Genomic DNA, 19,289 nt, shown 5'->3' with positions numbered 1-19,289 from the left:
GTTCCTCCTTCACTGCAATCAGCTCAGCATTCTGACATTTAAAGGTCCTGGCAGTCACTTTGACAGCTGCTGAGGTAAGTGCGATGTCAGGCTGCTGGGAAGGCAGGATTTCAGATGGGTAGATGCGGGGGGGCACGGATAAGTAGGTTGCCAGGTACCAGGTAGGTATGGTGTCAGCTGAGTAGGTGTAGGGTGCCTGAGGGAAGAAGCCAGATGGATAGGGTGCCACCAGGAAAGGTATTAGGGTACCAGGTTGTTGTATGCCAGCTGGGCAGGGTGCCAAGTAGGGCAATAGCTGACTGGGGTTAAGATGTCAGGCGAGTAGGATGCCAAGTGGAAAATGAGGCAGGTGCCAGGGTGGCAAAGTAGGTTATTGATGCAGTATTTAGGGTAGGTTGGAGTCAACGAGAGAAACCAGGTCTGGCAGTGTTGAGGAGGGCGAGTGCCAGATCTGGGGCAGGTACGGTTTGGGTCCAGCAGTGCAAAGGGAAGTGGTAATGGCAGGACGGGGTTGGGTACGGTGAGGGGAAGCATGGGAGGGTTGGATTGGATTGGATTGGGTCCAAAAGTGGGGGAAAGAGTGTAGGGAGAGTCAAATTGAGGCCGATGGCATTCATATGCACGCATAGGAGGATTGGGTAACTGTAGTGCGCTACAATGCGGGTTCCAAGGATATCCTGGCGCAATGTCCAATTACGGTGGAAAACGGCAGTCCGGCCATGGAAAATCTGGGTTCTCTCTCTCTCACTTTCTGTAGGATATCCTGTTTGTGCAAGTGAAACAGCTATATTAATGTGCTATAAAGTTCCCAGAGTTAAACATCCACTCAGAAACAGGAGTTGCAAACAACAATTGTCATACTTGTTTTGGTCTCCCAATTTGAAGGGGAGATAAATCTCAGCAGTTAACAAAAATGTCTAAATTTTGGGAAAGGTCGGTTAGAACTTTTTAATGATTTATCATGACTTTCATTGGTCAGGGCAGACTCTGTGCTTAACTGGTGTCACACACAATCTTAGTACCTGTCAAATGACTGTGAAGCGTGCTATCACCCAAAAGTGTTCATATGTACAAGATTCTGAGAGGATTTGCAAGGATTGATGTGGAAAAATGGTTTCTCCTTGTGGGATCTCAGGACAAGAAGGTATAATCTCAGAACAAGGAGTCACATGTTTAAGACAGAGATGAGGAGGAATTTCTTCTCTCCGAGGGTTGTCAGGTCATCAAATATAGTTGAATAAACAGATTTTTTAACAGTAATGGAGTCAAGGGTTGTGGGGAAAAGGCAGGAAAATGGAGTTGAGGATGATCATGATGGAGCTGTGACAATAGACTGAATGGCCTATTCCTGCTTCTATGTTTTATACATGGTCATAATCCATTGCTTGTAGCCTAACAAACATTATCAAGTAGGAAAATCAATATACAGTGATACAAAATCACTGTGGATTAATTATCTTAAAATGTGCTTTTACTGTCCTCTTCTGACGAAGTAAAGAACATGCTGTTTCGTTTAGAGGGATCCAAGTGCCAGTAACAAGTTTCAGTGCTCCAAGTGCAGCTTGCTCCAGTTGATACAATAAGGAAAGCAAGAAGCAGATCACACCTTTCACAACCTCAGGATGTCTCAAACAGCTTTTGGAAAAGTAACAGAGGAATGTGATCACAAAATTCCACAAAAAAGCATGACAACAACCATATAATCCACTCTTACAACGTTAATTGATGGATAAATATTGACTAGGAGACTACAGGCAATTACACTCTCCCTCAAAACAATATACTGTGATCAAGGCAGGAGGAGTGTATCACTGCTGTAAGTCCTACTAGTCCCCAGGTTGCAACATGAAAATACTTTTTCCAGTTAGCAAGGTGACCAATTAAAAACCTACCTATATCAGGTTTTAAATAAAAAGGTCTATCAACCAGATTTCTTGATAAATACAATTATTGGTTTATCCTCAAAGTAAAACTAATTTAATAAAAGGTTAATAACTGGTTAACATTCACAGTCAGTAATGTAGACTGATAATGGCTTACTTTTTAAAATTCACTCACAGGATGTGGATGTCTCTGGCCAGGCCAGCATTTAATCGCTCGACTTGCCTGGAGGCAGTAAGACCATCCCCAGACGGACAGACATGCCGCAGGAAAAGAGAACAAGCAGATTTCTTTCCAAGGACTGGCTTTTCTGAAAGCGAGTACTTTAGCCAATGGTTCCACTGTGAAGGCTAGCCAGAACCCTGGGTGCTTGGTCTAGCTGCTCAGGGAACTGGAGAGGAAATTGAAAACAAAGACTTCAAAAGATAGTAGTTTCTGCATTATTCCTAATGCCACACACTCATGAGTATCAGAATAGGACAGAGTAGATGAATGTGTGGCTGAAGATACGGTGGAGGAGGGATGGCTTGAGATCCCCGAGGCATTGGGGCATTTCTGGGGGAGAAGTGAGACATGTAGCCCAACCAACGTGTACATTTGAACAGGAACAGGATCAACATAATTGCGAGGAGGAGATGTGGTTAGCTGTTGGGAGTGGGATTAAACTAGATTAGCAGAGAATGGGATCTTGTCTAATTATTTAGAGGGGAGAGAAGCTCAACTGAAATTCGAGTGAAATGTGAGGCAGAGGAAACATAAGCTAGAAAAGAAAGTGGTGAGCTTAGCAAAGCCAAACGAGCTGGGGGTCAGTTAGGCATGTGGAAGTCGGAAACCATAGCTATTACCAGTACTTAGGTAGAGGACAGATAGGATTGGCAGCTCAACATTCCTGGTCATAGGGTACTTACAGGAGATAGGGAAGAATGGGGTGAATATAATATAGATCAAGGAATCAAGATATCTTGGAATGATGTAGCCATATGGATCAAAGTAAAAATCACAAATGGAACAATTACACAAATGGGGTGGATGCTATAGGTCCCTAAATACTGTCAGGGAGAAAGCATTTTGGACACAATGACCACAATTCAGTTAGATTTAGGATAGTTCTGGAAAAAGGACAAGGGTAGGCTTAGAATAAATATAAAGTTTAAAACTGAGAAGAGCTAATTTTACTAAGATAAGATACAATTTGGCCCCAGTAAACAGGAGCTCAGATAAAACTGTGCCAGAGCTTTGAGAGAAAATAGCGAGAATACAGAATGTTCCTGCAAAGGCAAAGGGTGGGAATGAAATAAAGTATATTCAATAAAGATGCAATAATTGATATTACTGACTACGAATGTTAACCAAAATATAAATGTTTATCAGTTTAAAGATCGCCAAAGAAGCAGAGACTGCTTTACAGGGAAAGGCTTCTCAAAGTTAAATCACTTTGGCCATTGGATTATTTTGAAAGAGCAAAAGGTTAAAGCGAGGAATTTCCGCTAATCCTCTGACTGGTGTAATCAAGTCACCAATCACGCATGGCTCTCTCTGAAGTCTGACAGACATAGCTTGCTCAGAAAATACAACCTTGAGAGCTTTCTTCAATCTCACTTTCAAAAGGATAAATAAGTTTCACCCCTGAATTCATGGAGAGGATTTCCTTTTAAGAAATGGGTGAGACTGGCTGGGTAACTTATTTATATTAAAGGTGGAGTTATCATAGTCCTAATACCAGGGCGGTATGGTGGCTCAGTGGTTAGCACTGCTGCCTCACAGCACCAGGGACCCAGGTTTGATTCCAGCCTCGGGTGACTGTCTGTGTGGAGTCTACACAGGTTTCCTCTCACAATCCAAAGATGTGCAGGTTACGCGAATTGGCCATGCTAAATTACCCATAGTGCTCAGGGATGATTAGATTAGACTCCCTACAGTGTGAAAACAGGCCCTTCAGCCCAACAAGTCCACACCAACCCTCCGAAGAGTAACCCACCCAGAGCATTTCCCTCTGACTAATGCACCTAACACTATGGGCAATTTAACATGGCCAATTCACCTCTCCTGCACATCTTTGGACTGTGGGAGGAAACCAGAGCACCTGGAGGAAACCCACATGAGGAGGTTAGGTGCATTAGTCAAGGTAAATACAGGAGGTGAGCTATTCTTTGGAGGGTTGGTGTAGACTTGTTGGGCCGGAGGGCCTGTTTCCAAACTGTGAGGATTCTAATTCTAATCTAATCTAATCTAACCAGATCAGAAGGGCTGCTCTTTCATTATAGAGACACGACTGGTGGCGGCAGTGGTGACTGGTTGAGAAAGACAGTCAGTTATGGTAACCTCAGCTGGTGCAGGAATTGAACACACTGTTAGCATCACTCTGCAATGCAAACTAGCCATCCAGTCAACTGAGCTAACTGACCCTTTTTGTAGTAAGTTCTCCTCCAATTCAACTTATCTTTAACAGGGCTGCCCTCCAACTTAAACCAGATCGAACAAGCACCTGTCCAAGCCAGTCACCGTTCAAAACAGCCTCAGTGGAGCTTATATATAAAAAAAGCAGTTATCAGTCATTCTGGGAAGCCTAGTTTCAAAAATTATCCAATGTCACAGTGAACTTTGAGTTACGCCCTCTAAAGAAACAACTCTTGTTATGTCCACGAGTCATAGAAATCTACAGCATGGAAACAGGCTTTTCGGCCCAACTTGTCCATGCTGCCCAGTTTTCACAATGTAAACTAGTCCCATTTGCCTGTGTTGGTTCTTATCCCTCCATTCCTACCCCATCCATGTACCTGTCTAAATGTTTCCTAAATGATGAAATTAGGCTTGCTTTCACCATTACCCCTGGCAGCCTGCTCTGTGCACAAAACTTGAAATGAATTGCTTTTTCCACAATTCTTCAACAAGCAATACTAAACATAAAGCACCTTTGTAACAATCGTCATAGAATCTTTTAAGGGCAGATGGAACCTCAGTTTAATAGCTCATGAAGAATATGACACTCATTAATAAGTAGAGGACTCCCCTCAGCAGTGAGCTGGAGTGTCAGCTTTTATGCTTGTTCCTCTCATCCCTAGATTGGAACAAAGATATAAACAAATTAATGCATTCTCAACATAAACACTAAAGCACTAAAACAAAATGCAGTTTTCAGTGTGCTCCACATACTACTGTCAGACCACATTTCTGACACCCAAACAGTCAGTGTGACCCAAGTGTACAAAAGTCTGTGATTCCTTTTTTGTCATGTCAGTTGGCTGGCCAGCTGGTTTGCAATATAGAGTGACCCCAATAGTGCGGGGTCAATTTCCATACTGCCTGAGGTTACCATGAAGGTCAACAGTTCCCCTCATCAGAGACATGGTGACCCTCAGGTTAAACCACCCAGTAGTTATCTCTAATGAGAAAGCAGCCTACGGTCCTCTGGGACTGTAGTTATTTCACTTTTACTTATATTTGTAAAGCTCTCTCAGCCATAACACTTGCAGGGGGATATTACTCAGTAAAAATGTAACCAGCAGGATGCTCTGGGAACAGATTGTTGCATGTGAACAGCGAATAGGTTCTTACAGGAAGGTTTGGCAATAATAAACTCACAGATGGAGGGAGTTACACTGCTGGTTGTTTGACTATTAATTAAACCAATAGTGGGGTAAATACCACACTAGTATTTTTAATAATTCTAATTAAATATTAACACTTCTTTTCAAGCTATCACCAGCCGTAACAGAGTAAAAGGAAACTATTAAACTCCAAGATGTTTGAACAGAATTTAAATGCTGCAATGCATCTATTATACTCTCAGTTAGACGGAGATGTCTGAAATATTCCACTCACAATACTTTGAAGTGTCGTGATTTGCGTAGGATGAACTGTTTACAATAAAACCTTTACTCCATGCTTTATAAAGTCTGAATTGTAGTTCTGAAATTAAGTACTGTTAAGTGCTCTGATTTCCCCACCAGTCAATCACAGTGATACTAGCAGAACCATTATTATAAACAAGACTAAAGTCAGTGTCTGTGCAAGATAACAAAACCTTCAGATGGGCTCCTTATTTCAATTGCTAGATCAGAACTATTCCACATGAAAAAAACAGTTTACTTACAACAATATTCCATTGCAATTTAGAATCCCAACAGGCCTTTAACTATCTATAACTCATGATAGCCCAGAACGCTCTTGACTGGCTTTTAATGAAAAGGGAATAGATGTTGAAACAGAGTACACACATCCATCAGTACGAGAACTCAGATCAATCTGTCTACTAATACTGGATCACAGAACCAGGGTATCATTGTCACAAAGCTCATTTCCAATTTGTTGCTATGCAAGTTTTGTCAAGTGTGTTGAATAATCAAGTTGAAATCCAATTACAGATATACTATGTTTGTCCTTAAATAAGATTATCATGCAGTGTCCCTTTTGTAAAAAAAAGATTGTCATCAATTGCTTTAACCTTCCATTTAGTCAGAATGACAAAGGTCATGAGCACTGTAAATTTGGAGTACACTTTACTAACATGCAACATTTGTCACTTGACATTAAGGTCCACTGGTAAGACTAGTTAAAATAACACCATTGGTTGTTAACACCACACCTCATTCATCAAGTACTTGGCTTACAACATTGAAAGACTTTTCCGAGCTCACTGCCACCAGCTCCTAACACCTACCATCAGTTCCGTACTTAAAGAAACATTTTCACACATGACTCACCATCACAGAGTTGTTCACAATAATACTAAAATACTGATTAGAATTAATTACTTTCAAGAAAAATCACCATATTGCTGCCCAGCAGCAAGTCAAGCCAAGTCATCCACACAGCTAACCAAGATAATTAGTTCTATCCAGCTGTAATCAATTCTGTAAAACAGCATTTAAAGTGACCACAAAGGGCCCTCTTGTGGTGCAATGGTAGTATCCCTGCCCCTGGACCAGAGGCAAGTCCCATCTGCACCAGAGGTAAACAGGCTGATTAAAATATATCCTTAAAGTGACCACTTAAACATACCTTATTCTCTTTATATAAAGAACTAAAGATGTTTTCAGTACAGGAATATTACAGCAAGGTTTCTGTTTAGCCAAAGCCTGTGCCTTCAGAACCCACTACAAACTCCACTTCCTCACCACCAATTCCCTTCTCTGGCCAGTATCTTAGGCTAGAACTAGAACTTTCATATTTCCAGTACCTTATCTGACCGAGTTTTCAATCTCATATCTTCTCCATCAGCAATACTATGTAATATTATCAAGTTTTGAGAAGATTTGTAGCTCAGGTTGAGGTTCTGGATGTAGGTTTGCTCGCTGAGCTGGGAGGTTCATTTCCAGACGTTTCATTACCCTACTAGGTAACATCTTCAGTGGACCTCAGGCAAAGCAGTGTACATGATTCCTGCTTTCTATTTATATGATTGGGTTGGTGATGCCATTTCCTGTGGTGATATTATTTCCTGTGGTGATGTCATTTCATACTCTTTTTCTCAGGGGCTGGTAGATGGGGTCGAACTCGATATGTTTGTTGATAGATTTCCGGTTGGAATGCCATGCTTCTAGGAATTCTCGTGTGTGTCTCTGTTTGGCTTGTCCTAAGATGGATATGTTGTCCTTCCTTATCTGTGTGTGAGGATACTAGTGAGAGGGGGTCATGTCGTTTTGTGGCTAGTTCATGTATCCTGGTGGCTAGTTTTCTGCCCGTTTGTCCAATGTGGTGTTTATTACAGTTCTTGAACGGTATTTTGTAAATGACATTAATTTTGCTTGTTGTCTGTATAGGGTCTTTCAAGTTCACTAGCTGCTGCTTTAGTGTGTTGGTGGGCTACCACGATGCCAAGGGGTCTGAGTAGTCTGGCAGTCATTTCCAAGATGTCTTTGATGTAGAAGAGTGCGGCTAGGGTTTCTGGACGTGTGTTGTCTGCTTGTTTGGGTTTGTTGCTGAGAAATCGGTGGACTGTGTTCATTGGGTACCCATTCTTTTTGAATGCACAGAATAGGTGATCTCCTCTGCTCTGCGTAGTTCCTACACACCAACACACTAGAACAGCAGCTAATGAACTTCAAAGAGCCTGCATGGTAGGATGGGCTAAATGGCCTCTGCTTTGAGACCATCAGCTGTCAAAATCCTTATCCAGGTGTTTGTCACCCTCAAATGGACTAGTCCAAAAATCATCTCTACAAACTTTCAGTTCATCTACAATTTTGCAGTCCATATTCATTCTCCCATACCATAGAATTATAGAATCCCGACATCCCAACAAGCCCACACCGATCCCCAGACCTATTCCCCCTACCCTATATTTACCCCTGACTAATGCACCTAACCCATACACCCCTGAACACTTTGGGTAATTTAGCATGGCCAATTCAACTAACCTGCACATCTTTGGATTTTGGGAGGAAACCAGAGCAGAGAGGGAGGAATGTGTAAACTCCACATGGATAGTCACCCGAGGCTGGAAGCGAATCTGTGTCCCTGGCACTGACAGGCAGCAGTACTAACCACTGAGCCACCATGCTGCCCTCTGCTCTAAATTGAGACCTAATTCCTCAGAGGTTCCCATTTAAAATTCTCGGCTTTGCGTTTAAATTCCTTCTTCGATTGATCCCATGGCTATATCTTGCTCTACCATATAATTTCTGAACATTCCATCCTTCTGAACATGGTCTTGTCCATCACTAACCCCCTTGCAACTCAAATGCCATGCCATCACCCATCTGGAAACTAAATACTTGAATTCTCCTACTAAATCTCCAATGATGTTGGGATAGTTACATTTATAAGATTTAAACAAAGAAACCAAAATTTTAAATTTTGGCACTGGTGGACTGGGAACAGATGTAGATTAACAAGCACAGTGTTAATGGAAAACTAAGGTAGAGGTTGCGGGGCTTTAGATACATGAAATCTATGGCAAATGGAAGTTGGGAGGTTGGCCAAGAGAGCACTGATGCAGTTAAATGGTACTACCAATTAGTTATGCTACTGGGCTAGTGAACAGAGGTCTGAACCATCATTAGCATACATTTGGATGTTGATTCAAATGTAGGTGTGAAGTTGGAGGCAGCCAAGGGCAGATCCTTGATGGACTCCAGAGATAGCAGTGAGAAGGTGATGGAAAGCCATTGTTGGACATGCCTGTACAATTACAATCATAGTAAGAGTGGAATGTGCTGAAAGCAATTCCACTGAGCGAACAAAAATGAGGTGCTGAAGGGGCATGACATTGTTGAGAGTGTCAATAATGACAAAGAGTTTGATAAGGATGAGGAGGATTCATTTACCATGGTCATTGCAAGACAGGAATGTACACACTGGTGTGGACCTGTTGGGCTGAGTGAATTGTTTCTGTGTAATCAATTAAAAATAAAACAAGATTTTCTAATTTAAACAGTGCGTATGTGACATATATATAGAATATATATACACACACAGGTAAGTATTTTGCTGCTTCAGATCACTTCACTAATGACCTACCAAAATAGGATTCTGTCGGCTTTGATTTAGAACTCAATGCTGCTTTAAACTTGGAGCAAAGGGCAGGATGCGGAGAGGAAGGACTGTGAATCATCAGCACACATTGCAGGAAGAGGCCACTAGCCAAAAATACTTCTTCAATCTTTTAAAAAAAAAATCATTTCTCTATTTTAATCATTTTCAATTCTAAGAGATTTATTCAGACTATTATGTCTTACCTTCCTTTTTCAGCCATTTTACAAGATTCCCTTTTTCCATTGTTGGTGATAGTGCAGGCATCAACACTTTGAGTGGAGCGACACCTATAGGAAACCAAAAAGAAAGTCAGTGACCATTCTTTTGCATTTAAAGCTCATGTACATAATGCTACTCTATGATATTTGAGAACTCTATGAAAAACCTCAACACAAGTAAACTGAGAAAGAGACCTCAATGTAAGTTTATATCCAAAGCCATCAAATAATCAATTCGATATTTTAAAGATTTTGGTGAGAAAGGCCCAACAATATCTCTTCTTCCTCAGGTAACTCAGGAAATTTGGCATGATGGCGAATACCCTTGCCAACTTTTATAGGTGTGCCATCAAGAGGATTCCATCTGGATGTATCACTACCTGGTTTGGCAATTGATAATCGGAGACGGTCACAGAGAGTGGTGAACTCAGCCCGGACGATCACAAAGGCCTACCTCTCATCTACAGAATCCATCTACCAGGGCCGCTGTCAAGAAAAGGCCGCCAGCATTCTCAAAGATCCATCTCACCCTGACAATGCTTTTCTACAACCTCTACGATTGGGGAACTCACGCACCAGCTGGTTTCGAAATAGTTTCTATCCTACTGTTGTTAGAATACTAAATGGACTCTCAAACTCTTAGCATTTGCCTGGACCTGTGTTTTGGTTTTTACTGCTGTTTACCTATTATTTAGGTACCTATTCTATTTAGCTACGTGATCTGCTTATATTGCTCGTGAGACAATGCTTTTCACTGTGACAAATTCAATTTAGGATCATGTTTCACAATTTGCACCTAAATTGGAAGGGGACTAATATACTGGCAGGGAAATTTGCTAGAACTGCTTGGGAGGATTTGAACTAGTAAGGTGGGGGCGGTGGGGACCCAGGGAGATAGTGAGGAAAGAGATTGATCTGAGACGGGTACAGCTGAGAACAGAAGTGAGTCAAACAAACAGTCAAGGCAGGCAGGGACAAGGTAGGACTAATAAATTAAACTGCATTTACTTCAATGCAAGGAGCCTAACAAGGAAGGCAGATGAACTCAGGGCATGGTTAGGAACATGGGACTGGGATATCATAACAATTACAGAAACATGGCTCAGGGATGGGCAGGACTGGAAGCTTAATGTTCCAGGATACAAATGCTACAGGAAGGATAGAAAGGGAGGCATGAGAGGAGGGGGAGTGGCATTTCTGATAAGGGATAGCATTACAGCTGTGCTGAGGGAGGATATTCCCGGAAATACATCCGGGGAAGTTATTTGGGTAGAACTGTGAAATAAAAAAAGGGATGATAACCTTATTGGGATTGTATTATAGATGCCCCAATAGTCAGAGGGAAATTGAGAAACAAACTTGTAAGGAGATCTCAGCTATCTGTAAGAATAATAGGGTAGTTATGGTTGGGGATTTTAACTTTCCAAACATAGACTGGAATTGCCATAGTGTTAAGGGTTTAGATGGAGACAAATTTCTTAAGTGTGTACAAGCAAATTTTCTGATTCAGTATGTGGATGTACCTACGAGAGAAGGTGCAAAACTTGACCTACTCTTGGGAAATAAGGCAGGGCAGGTGACTGAGATGTCAGGGGGAAAACTTTGGGGCCAGTGACCATAATTCTATTTGTTTTAAAATAGTGATGGAGAGGGATAGACCAAATCTAAAAGTTGAAGTTCTAAATTGGAGAAAGGCCAATTTTAACGGTATTAGGCAAGAACTTTCAAAAGCTGATTGGGGGCAGATGTTCGCAGGTAAAGGGACGGCTGGAAAATGGGAAGCCTTTAGAAATGAGATAATAAGAATCCAGAGAAAGTATATTCCTGTCAGGGTAAAAGGGAAGGCTGGTAGGTATAGGGAATGCTGGATGACGAAAGAAATTGAGGGCTTGGTTAAGAAGAAAAAAGGAAGCATAAGACTGGTACAGACTCTTCTAAGAACACTTAGAAGAGTATAAAGGAAGTAGGAGTATACTCAAGAGGGAAATCAGGAGAGCAAAACGGGGACATGAGATAGCATTGGCAAATAGAATTAAGGAGAATCCAAAGGGTGTTTACAAATATATTAAGGGCAAAATGGTAACTAGGGAGAGAATAGGGCCCCTCAAAGATCAGCAAGGTGGCCTTTGTGTGGAGCCACAGAAAATGGGGGAGATACTAAATGAATATTTTGCATTAGTTTTACTGTGGAAAAGGATATGGAAGATACAAACTGTAGGGAAATAGATGGTGACATCTTGCAAAATGTGCAGATTACAGAGGAGGAAGTGCTGGATGTCTCGAAACGGTTAAAGGTGGATAAATCCCCAGGACCTGATCAGGTGTACCCGAGAACTCAGTGGGAAACCAAAGAAGTGATTGCTGGGCCTCTTGCTGAGATATTTGTATCATCGATAGTCACAGTTAAGGTGCCAGAAGACTGAAGGTTGGCAAATGGGTGCCTCTGTTTAAGAAGGGCGGTAAAGACAAGCCAGGAAACTACAGACTAGTGAGCCTGACCGCAGTGGTGGGCAAGTTATTGGAGGGAATCCTGAGGGACAGGATGTACATGTATTTGGATAGGCAAGGACTGATTAGGGATAGTCAACATGGCTTTGTGCGTGGGAAATCATGTCTCACAAACTTGGTTGAGTTTTTTAAAGAGGTAACAAAGAAGATTGATGAGGGTAGAGCGGTAGATGTGATCTATATGGACTTCAGGCATTCGACAAGGTTCCCCATGGGAGACTGATTAGCAAGGCTACATCTCATGGAAGACGGAGAACTAGCCATTTGGATACAGAACTGGCTCAAAGGTAGAAGACAGAGGGTGAAGGTGGAGGGTTGTTTTTCAGACTGGAGGCCTGTGACCATTGGAGTGCCACAAGGATCGGTGCTGGGTCCTCTACTTTTTGTCATTTACATAAATGATTTGGATGCGAGCATAAGAGGTATAGTTAGTAAGTTTGCAGATGACACCAAAATTGGAGGTGTAGTGGACAGCGAAGAGGCTTACCTCAGATTACAACAGGATCTGGACCAGATGGGCCAATGGGCTGAGAAGTGGCAGATGGAGTTTAATTCAGATAAATGCGAGGTGCTGCATTTTGGGAAAGCAAATCTTAGCAGGACTTATACACTTAATGGTAAGGTCCTAGGGAGTGTTGCTGAACAAAGAGACCTTGGAGTGCAGGTTCATAGCTCCTTGAAAGTGGAGTTGCAGGTAGATGAGATAGTGAAGGCGGTGTTTGGTATGCTTTCCTTTATTGGTCAGAGTACTGAGTACAGGAATTGGGTGGTTGTGTTGCGGCTGTACAGGACATTGGTTGGGCCACTGTTGGAATATTGCATGCAATTCTGGTCTCCTTCCTATCGGAAAGATGTTGTGAAACTTGGAAGGGTTCAGTAAAGATTTACAAGGATGTTGCCAGGGTTGGAGGATCTGAGCTACAGGAAGAAGCTGAACAGGCTGGGGCTGTTTTCCCTGGAACGTAGGAGGCTGAGGGGTTTACAAGAGGTTTACAAAATTATGAGGGGCATGGATAGGATAAATAGACAAAGTCTTTTCCCTGGGGTCGGGGAGTCCATAACTAGAGGGCATAGGTTTGGGGTAAGAGGGTAAAGATATAAAAGAGACCTAAGGGGCAATTTTTTCACGCAGAGGGTGGTACGTGTATGGAATGAGCTGCCAGAGGATGTGGTGGAGGCTGGTACAATTGCAAAATTTAAGAGGCATTTGGATGGGTATATGAATAGGAAGGGTTTGGAGGGATATGGGCCAAATGCTGGCAGGTGGGACTAGATTGGGTTGGGATATCTGGTCGGCGTGGACGGGTTGGACCGAAGGGTCTGTTTCCAGGCTGTACATCTCTATGACTCTAATTCATTGGATGATGTGGGCCGAAGGGTCTGTTTCTGTGCTGTATGACTGATTCTATTAGAGAATATTCGGAGAAACATACTTAATGCATATTTGCCAAATCCTCACTATCAGCACACATTCAGTCTTTCTCAGCACAGGTCAAGCAAGGAGCTTCGAAATATGCTACTTATCATGACAGGAACAGGTTGAAATCATATAATCCCTCAAGCTCATTTTGTCACTCAAAGATAACTTGCGTCCCCAAAGGGTGACATATATAAAAAGTGAGCAGTTCACATCTTTGCTGAACATTTTGAAGTTTCAGACATTAATACTGGATGCTGTCTTTTTTGTTACATTATGTCTTTCTTTATATTTACATTTCGCTTAAACTTGCAGATATGATTTAACTCCATAAATGTTACTTCCTTATCAGCAAGCACTTTCTCAATATTACCAAATGCAGCAAGGTCTTTTGTTTAAAATCAAGAATCACGCATGAACAAATGATAAATGTTGCTAACCATCCTCGATGGGCTCTTCGTGGCTTACTTAGCAAACCAGATAACCCACAAAATTTAACAGATTAGTTGCCCTGTTGCTAACGCAAAACCCTGCTTGGATGTGTATTAGTTTTTGTCAGTCACTTGTGAATTTTGTGAAAGCAATGTTATGTGGACTGAAAAAATGTGGTTTCTTGCAGAGAGAACAATAGCTGCTGCAATGTTACATTAATGACAGCTATCTGCACAAATTAATTAGCTGGAGAGTCCTGCAAATCATAAGGGCTGAATTGGGTAAGACATAATAAAGCTAAAGAACATTTTTCGTTCACTGCCTATCTTACACTCTCCTCCTCCTTATCAGCAACACCCCCTTCCCCTTTCCCAATGTTATAGTTAATTGTTGATTTGTTCTATAAAAACCTTGATCGGGTTGCTGGCCTCAGGTTTTGTAACTATACCACTGCAAGTCTGTTTTTCCACAAAAAAAGGCCTCTCGGAGTTTCAATGGGTCAAGCACTAGCTTTTCATATGCAAGACCAGAGTTCAAATGCAGACTTAAAAAAAAAATCACACCACACCAGGTTATACTCCAACAGGTTTATTTGGAAGCACTAGCTTTCAGAGTGCTGCTCCTTCATCAGGTAGCTGTGATGAAGGAGGACCACCTGATGAAGGAGCAGCGCTCCAAAAGCTAGTGCTTCCAAATAAACCTGTTGGACTATAACCTGGTGTTTTAAACTTTGCCAGTCCAACACTGGCATCTCCAAATGCAGACTGACATTCAAAGTACTTCTTGATAAGATGCAATGTGAAATTAATTTGTATACTTGCAAGGCCCAGTCTCAGAGGAGGTAGGCTATTTAGCAGTAAGCTAAAGACGAGTTTTTAAAAAAAAAACAGGGACAGGAATATCATTGGAATTCTTTAGTCCTAAGTCCTGTGAAAGCTCAATCATTTGGTAGATTGATAGAAGTCTAGATATTAACAATATCAAAGACAAATGGAAAAATGGCATTGAGATTAAGCCATGACCATGTTAAATGGTGACCTACTGGTCTCCTCCAGCTTCTATTTCCTATGCTGAACCAGAATTTATAAAAAAGGTCCAAGTTGACAAATAAAATTCTGCTGAATCCAGGATGGATTAGCAGCCCCACTTGATGATGACTGAGGTGGTAGGAGGGAAAATTTAGGGAGAGAAGACTGCTCTCCAGAGGCTGGGTGAACAGGCTTCAGCCTTAATATAAAGGCAGCTACAGCTGAACTCAGAGTATACGCCATTAGCCAGTACTAAAATTTCTCACTTGGTTGAACACAAAAAAAGTTTTCAAAAATTTAGCACAGAACTATTCTTAGAAATCTCAGAATTGAGAGATTCACCATGAGCCCGTGGGTGTTGGCGCCATTTGGAGTGATAATTTATTAGTGATAACGAACTGCACTGAATCATCATTAACAGTTCATATCATATAACAGGCTCTTGCGTAAAACACACATCAATTCGGAGACAGACTTTCAGCATTCGTTACTTAGATATAACTAACTGCAATGCCCTAAGCCAGCTCCCATATGCAGCAAATTTACATGACTCTGAATATAATACAAGCGATCTACATACAATGTCTAAAAGCCAATTTAATTTCCTATTGAATTCCTATTTTGGAACAGGACATTTGAAATCGATATAAGTCTTCAGCCTAGATCTTTCTCAGTCCCTATCTTTCGATAATGTAATGCAGCATAACCTAAGCTCTCAATTCTCCATTCCAGCACAGAACCTGCTCAAGGGCTGTTGTGGTGCCTGGCAGTGCCTTTTAGCACTCAGCTAGGCGGCCTGCGTTCAACTTGCCGAGTGAGTGATGGCTACAGAAGGAGGGATTATTTTCTGCTCTGCAAACAGTGAAACTGAATTGGATTGCAGAGTGCAGTGGACAGGGAGACTTCGTAAATATCAAGTGCAAATCTCAAACCCAAAAGAATAAACTCCTGGGCCCCAGTCTGCATCAAATGGGTCCAGGCTTATGCTCAGGGCCAGGCCTGGGGCCACTTTTTATTGAGGGCACTGGACAGTAGGGCACGGGTGTGCACACTGCCTTTGTAAGGGGTAATGATTGGAAAGATAGGATAAATAGGCAAAGTCTTTACCCTGGGTCGGGGAGTCCAGAACTAGAGAGCATAGGTTTAGGGTGAGAGGGGAAAGATGTAAAGGGGATGTAAGGGGCAACTTTTTCACGCAGAGGGTGGTATGTGTATGGAATGAGCTGCCAGAGGAAGTGGTGGAGGCTAGTACAATTGCAACATTTAAAAGGCATCTGGATGGGTATATGAATAGGAAGGGTGTGGAGGGATATGGGCCGGGTGCTGGCAGGTGGTTCTAGATTGGGTTGGGATATCTGGACTGGTTGGACTGAAGGGTCTGTTTCCATGCTATGACTCTATTGGGAGTAAGCTTATGTGTCATTGTTCAGAATGGAGACAAACTTGTCCATCAAGTTGCATTAGCCTTTCACACCCTATGTCTTATTAAGAGAGAGTGTGGCAGCAGACAAGGAAAGAAAAGGAAGCAAATCCTGTTATCCAGATCCCATTACCTCATGAGACAATCTTGTGTTCAAAGATGTGGTCAGTCACATGAAAACTCAGGACCTCTAATCAGGGTCATGAGCAACAGTCATCAGCGAATCAAAGGACCACCATCGCATTGCCCATCAATGTGGGACAGCACAGTGGATCACTGGTTAGCACACTGCCTTACAGTGCCAGAGACCTGGGCTCAATTCCAGCCTCGGGCAATGTCTGTGTGGAGCGAGCACAATCTCCCTGCATCTGTCGGGGTTTCCTTGGGTGCTCCAGTTTCCTCCCACAGTTTGTGCAGGTTAAGTGGATTAGCCATGGGAAATACAGGAATAGGTTGGGGGGGGAAGATTGCTTTGCATGGGATACTCTTTCGAGAATCGACGTGGATTCCATGGGCCGAATGCTGTCGGGATTCTATGAGAATAAAGTGCCAGCTGCTGCAGAGGTGTGTAATGCCATCTTTGAACAGGTTGATTCAAAAATATCTGGAACCTGCATAACACTAATAGCAATAGGCAGGCAACCTGTAGGTAGCTTTCATTACTTCTCGAGCACAAACTTCAGTGCAGTACTGCAGAGAAATCTCAGAAGTGATGTCTTTCAGATACAACAGTACACCTCTCAGATGAGTATAAAGATCTGACTTTGAAGAAAAGCAAAGGAATATTTCCTAGTGTCTTTGTAAATATTTATCCCACTATTAATATCACTAAAAAAATTATCCAGTCATTAACACATTGCTGTTTGAGGGAGCTTGCTATGCACTTTACACATTACTTCCAACAGTAACTACATTTAAAAAGTAACTAGAATCATAGAATGCAGCTTGTTACAAAACGCAAAGTTTGTGAACGAATGAGTGAATCACAAAGGGTTAATCTTTTTTTGAGAGAAAAAAAATCTAGCCTTGCTTGCAGTTATATTTAATTCAAAGTAGGTGTTTAAAGTTTTCCCAGATTTGGGCAGGGATAAGCATGCTGTCTGCTCGAGGAGGTGAAATTAGTTATTAATTCGGTTTAGACTGGCTCTATAATCGCAAGAGAGTAGCAGTCCTGGGGAAGGTGGGAGCTATATTGTTGGGTCTGCCAACAGTTTCAGTATTCTTGGAGCAGTGAACTGAAAACTTTACAAATGGAGCAGTAGAGAGAGCTATAAGCTAACACCAAAGTCACAGAGCAGAACAGCAACTTCAGTGATGATGACTTGACAGGAAGTGACAGATTAGATTAGATTAGATTAGATTAGATTAGATTAGATTAGATTACTTACAGTGTGGAAACAGGCCCTTCGGCCCAACAAGTCCACACCGACCCGCCGAAGTGCAACCCACTCATACCGCTACATTTACCCCTTACCTAACACTACGGACAATTTAGCATGGCCAATTCACCTGACAGGACACGTGCAAAAGACGGCATGAGGTGGGTTCTTGAGGTGCAGTGGTAGTATCCCTATTCCTGAGCCAAGAGACCAGGGTTCAAATCCCACCCACTCCAGAGGTGTGCAATATCATCTTTAAACGATCAGCCAGATAATATCTAAGAGTACATCTGCAAATAACACCACACACAGTCTAAGGCCCTACATCTGAATGCATGCAGCATTTTGAACTAAAGGGGTGAAATGTTAACACAGACAAAGCAAAAAGATGAAGGTGCACAATTAGGCCATTTGGCCCATCGAGTCTACCCCACCAGTCAATTGCAGCTGATGTGTTTCACAATCCCACTCTCCTGCCTTCTTCCTTCTGATCCCGTTAGTAAGGGCACAGCTACCTCAGCCTTAATAACTTGGCCTCTGCAGCCATCAGTTCCACAGATTCACCATCCCCAGCTGAAGAAATTTCTCCTCATCTCAGTTCTAAAGGGTAGTCCCTGCACTCTGAGGCAATAAACATGATCCCATGACAGGAACTAAAAAGGTGAAGCGTGAAGTAGTGGAATTAGATAGGAAGAGACTACTAGCAGGTACAAACATTCGGAGGTAACTTTGTAAAATGGATTGGTCATTGATTAGGTGGTAAAAGATAGCATCAAAATAAAGGAAATGCCTTCCATGAACTAAATCTGATAAGTCTGGCGCTCTCCAGAGATCTGTATGAAGACTGCCAGTTTCCACCTCAATAACATCGTGATATCTCTGTCCTGCTTCAGATGGCAAAATCTTATTAATTAGCAAGCAGATGTTCACTAAATTTTAGATTAGATTACTTACAGTGTGGAAACAGGCCCTTCGGCCCAACAAGTCCACACTGACCCACCGAAGTGCAACCCACCCAGAGCCATTCCCCTACTTTTCCCTTTCACCGAACACTATGGGCAATTTAGCATGGCCAATTCACCTAACCTGCACATTTTTAATATTGTGATAGTTAGTCACGAAAAGTTGAACATTGATCATAAATATATACAGTTAGACGAAGAACAAATGAAATAAGTCGAAATTATGACTTTTGAGTTCAGCCCACTGAGAACTGATTCGACACACTGGAGGTTGGCAAACATGGTGCCACTGTTTAAGAAGGGCGGTAAAGACAAGCCAGGGAACTATAGACCGGTGAGCCTGACCTCGGAGGTGGGCAAGTTGTTGGAAGGAATCCTGAGGGACAGGATGTACATGTATTTGGAAAGGCAAGGACTGATTAGGGATAGTCAACATGGCTTTGTGCGTGGGAAATCATGTCTCAAGAACTTGATTGAGTTTTATGAAGTAACAAAGAAGATTGATGAGGGCAGAGCGGTAGATGTGATCTATATGGACTTCAGTAAGGCGTTCGACAAGGTTCCCCAT

At 42.2% G+C, this 19,289-nt stretch overlaps 2 protein-coding genes across 6 annotated transcripts in view; both read right to left on the bottom strand.

Annotated features, from left to right (window-relative positions):
• The window catches only part of LOC122557968 (excitatory amino acid transporter 2-like), a 510,588-nt gene that overhangs the window by 288,375 nt on the left and 202,924 nt on the right, over positions 1-19,289 (bottom strand). The gene's annotated exons all lie outside the window — the stretch shown is intronic.
• The window catches only part of pdhx (pyruvate dehydrogenase complex component X), a 206,131-nt gene that overhangs the window by 174,806 nt on the left and 12,036 nt on the right, over positions 1-19,289 (bottom strand). For 2 of the 3 annotated variants that reach the window (XM_043706270.1, XM_043706268.1), the window contains exon 2: positions 9,561-9,644. In XM_043706270.1, the coding sequence (XP_043562205.1) occupies positions 9,561-9,644 (84 nt within the window). Of the gene's footprint in view, positions 1-6,635; positions 6,670-9,560; positions 9,645-19,289 lie in introns of those variants that run through there. The other variant, XM_043706269.1, reaches the window with a different exon arrangement.

Source organism: Chiloscyllium plagiosum, chromosome 16 (genome assembly GCF_004010195.1).
Source record: "Chiloscyllium plagiosum isolate BGI_BamShark_2017 chromosome 16, ASM401019v2, whole genome shotgun sequence".
Classification (NCBI taxonomy): domain Eukaryota; kingdom Metazoa; phylum Chordata; class Chondrichthyes; order Orectolobiformes; family Hemiscylliidae; genus Chiloscyllium; species Chiloscyllium plagiosum.
Note: the sequence above shows the minus strand (reverse complement) of the source record. Positions and strands in the feature narration are given on the sequence as shown.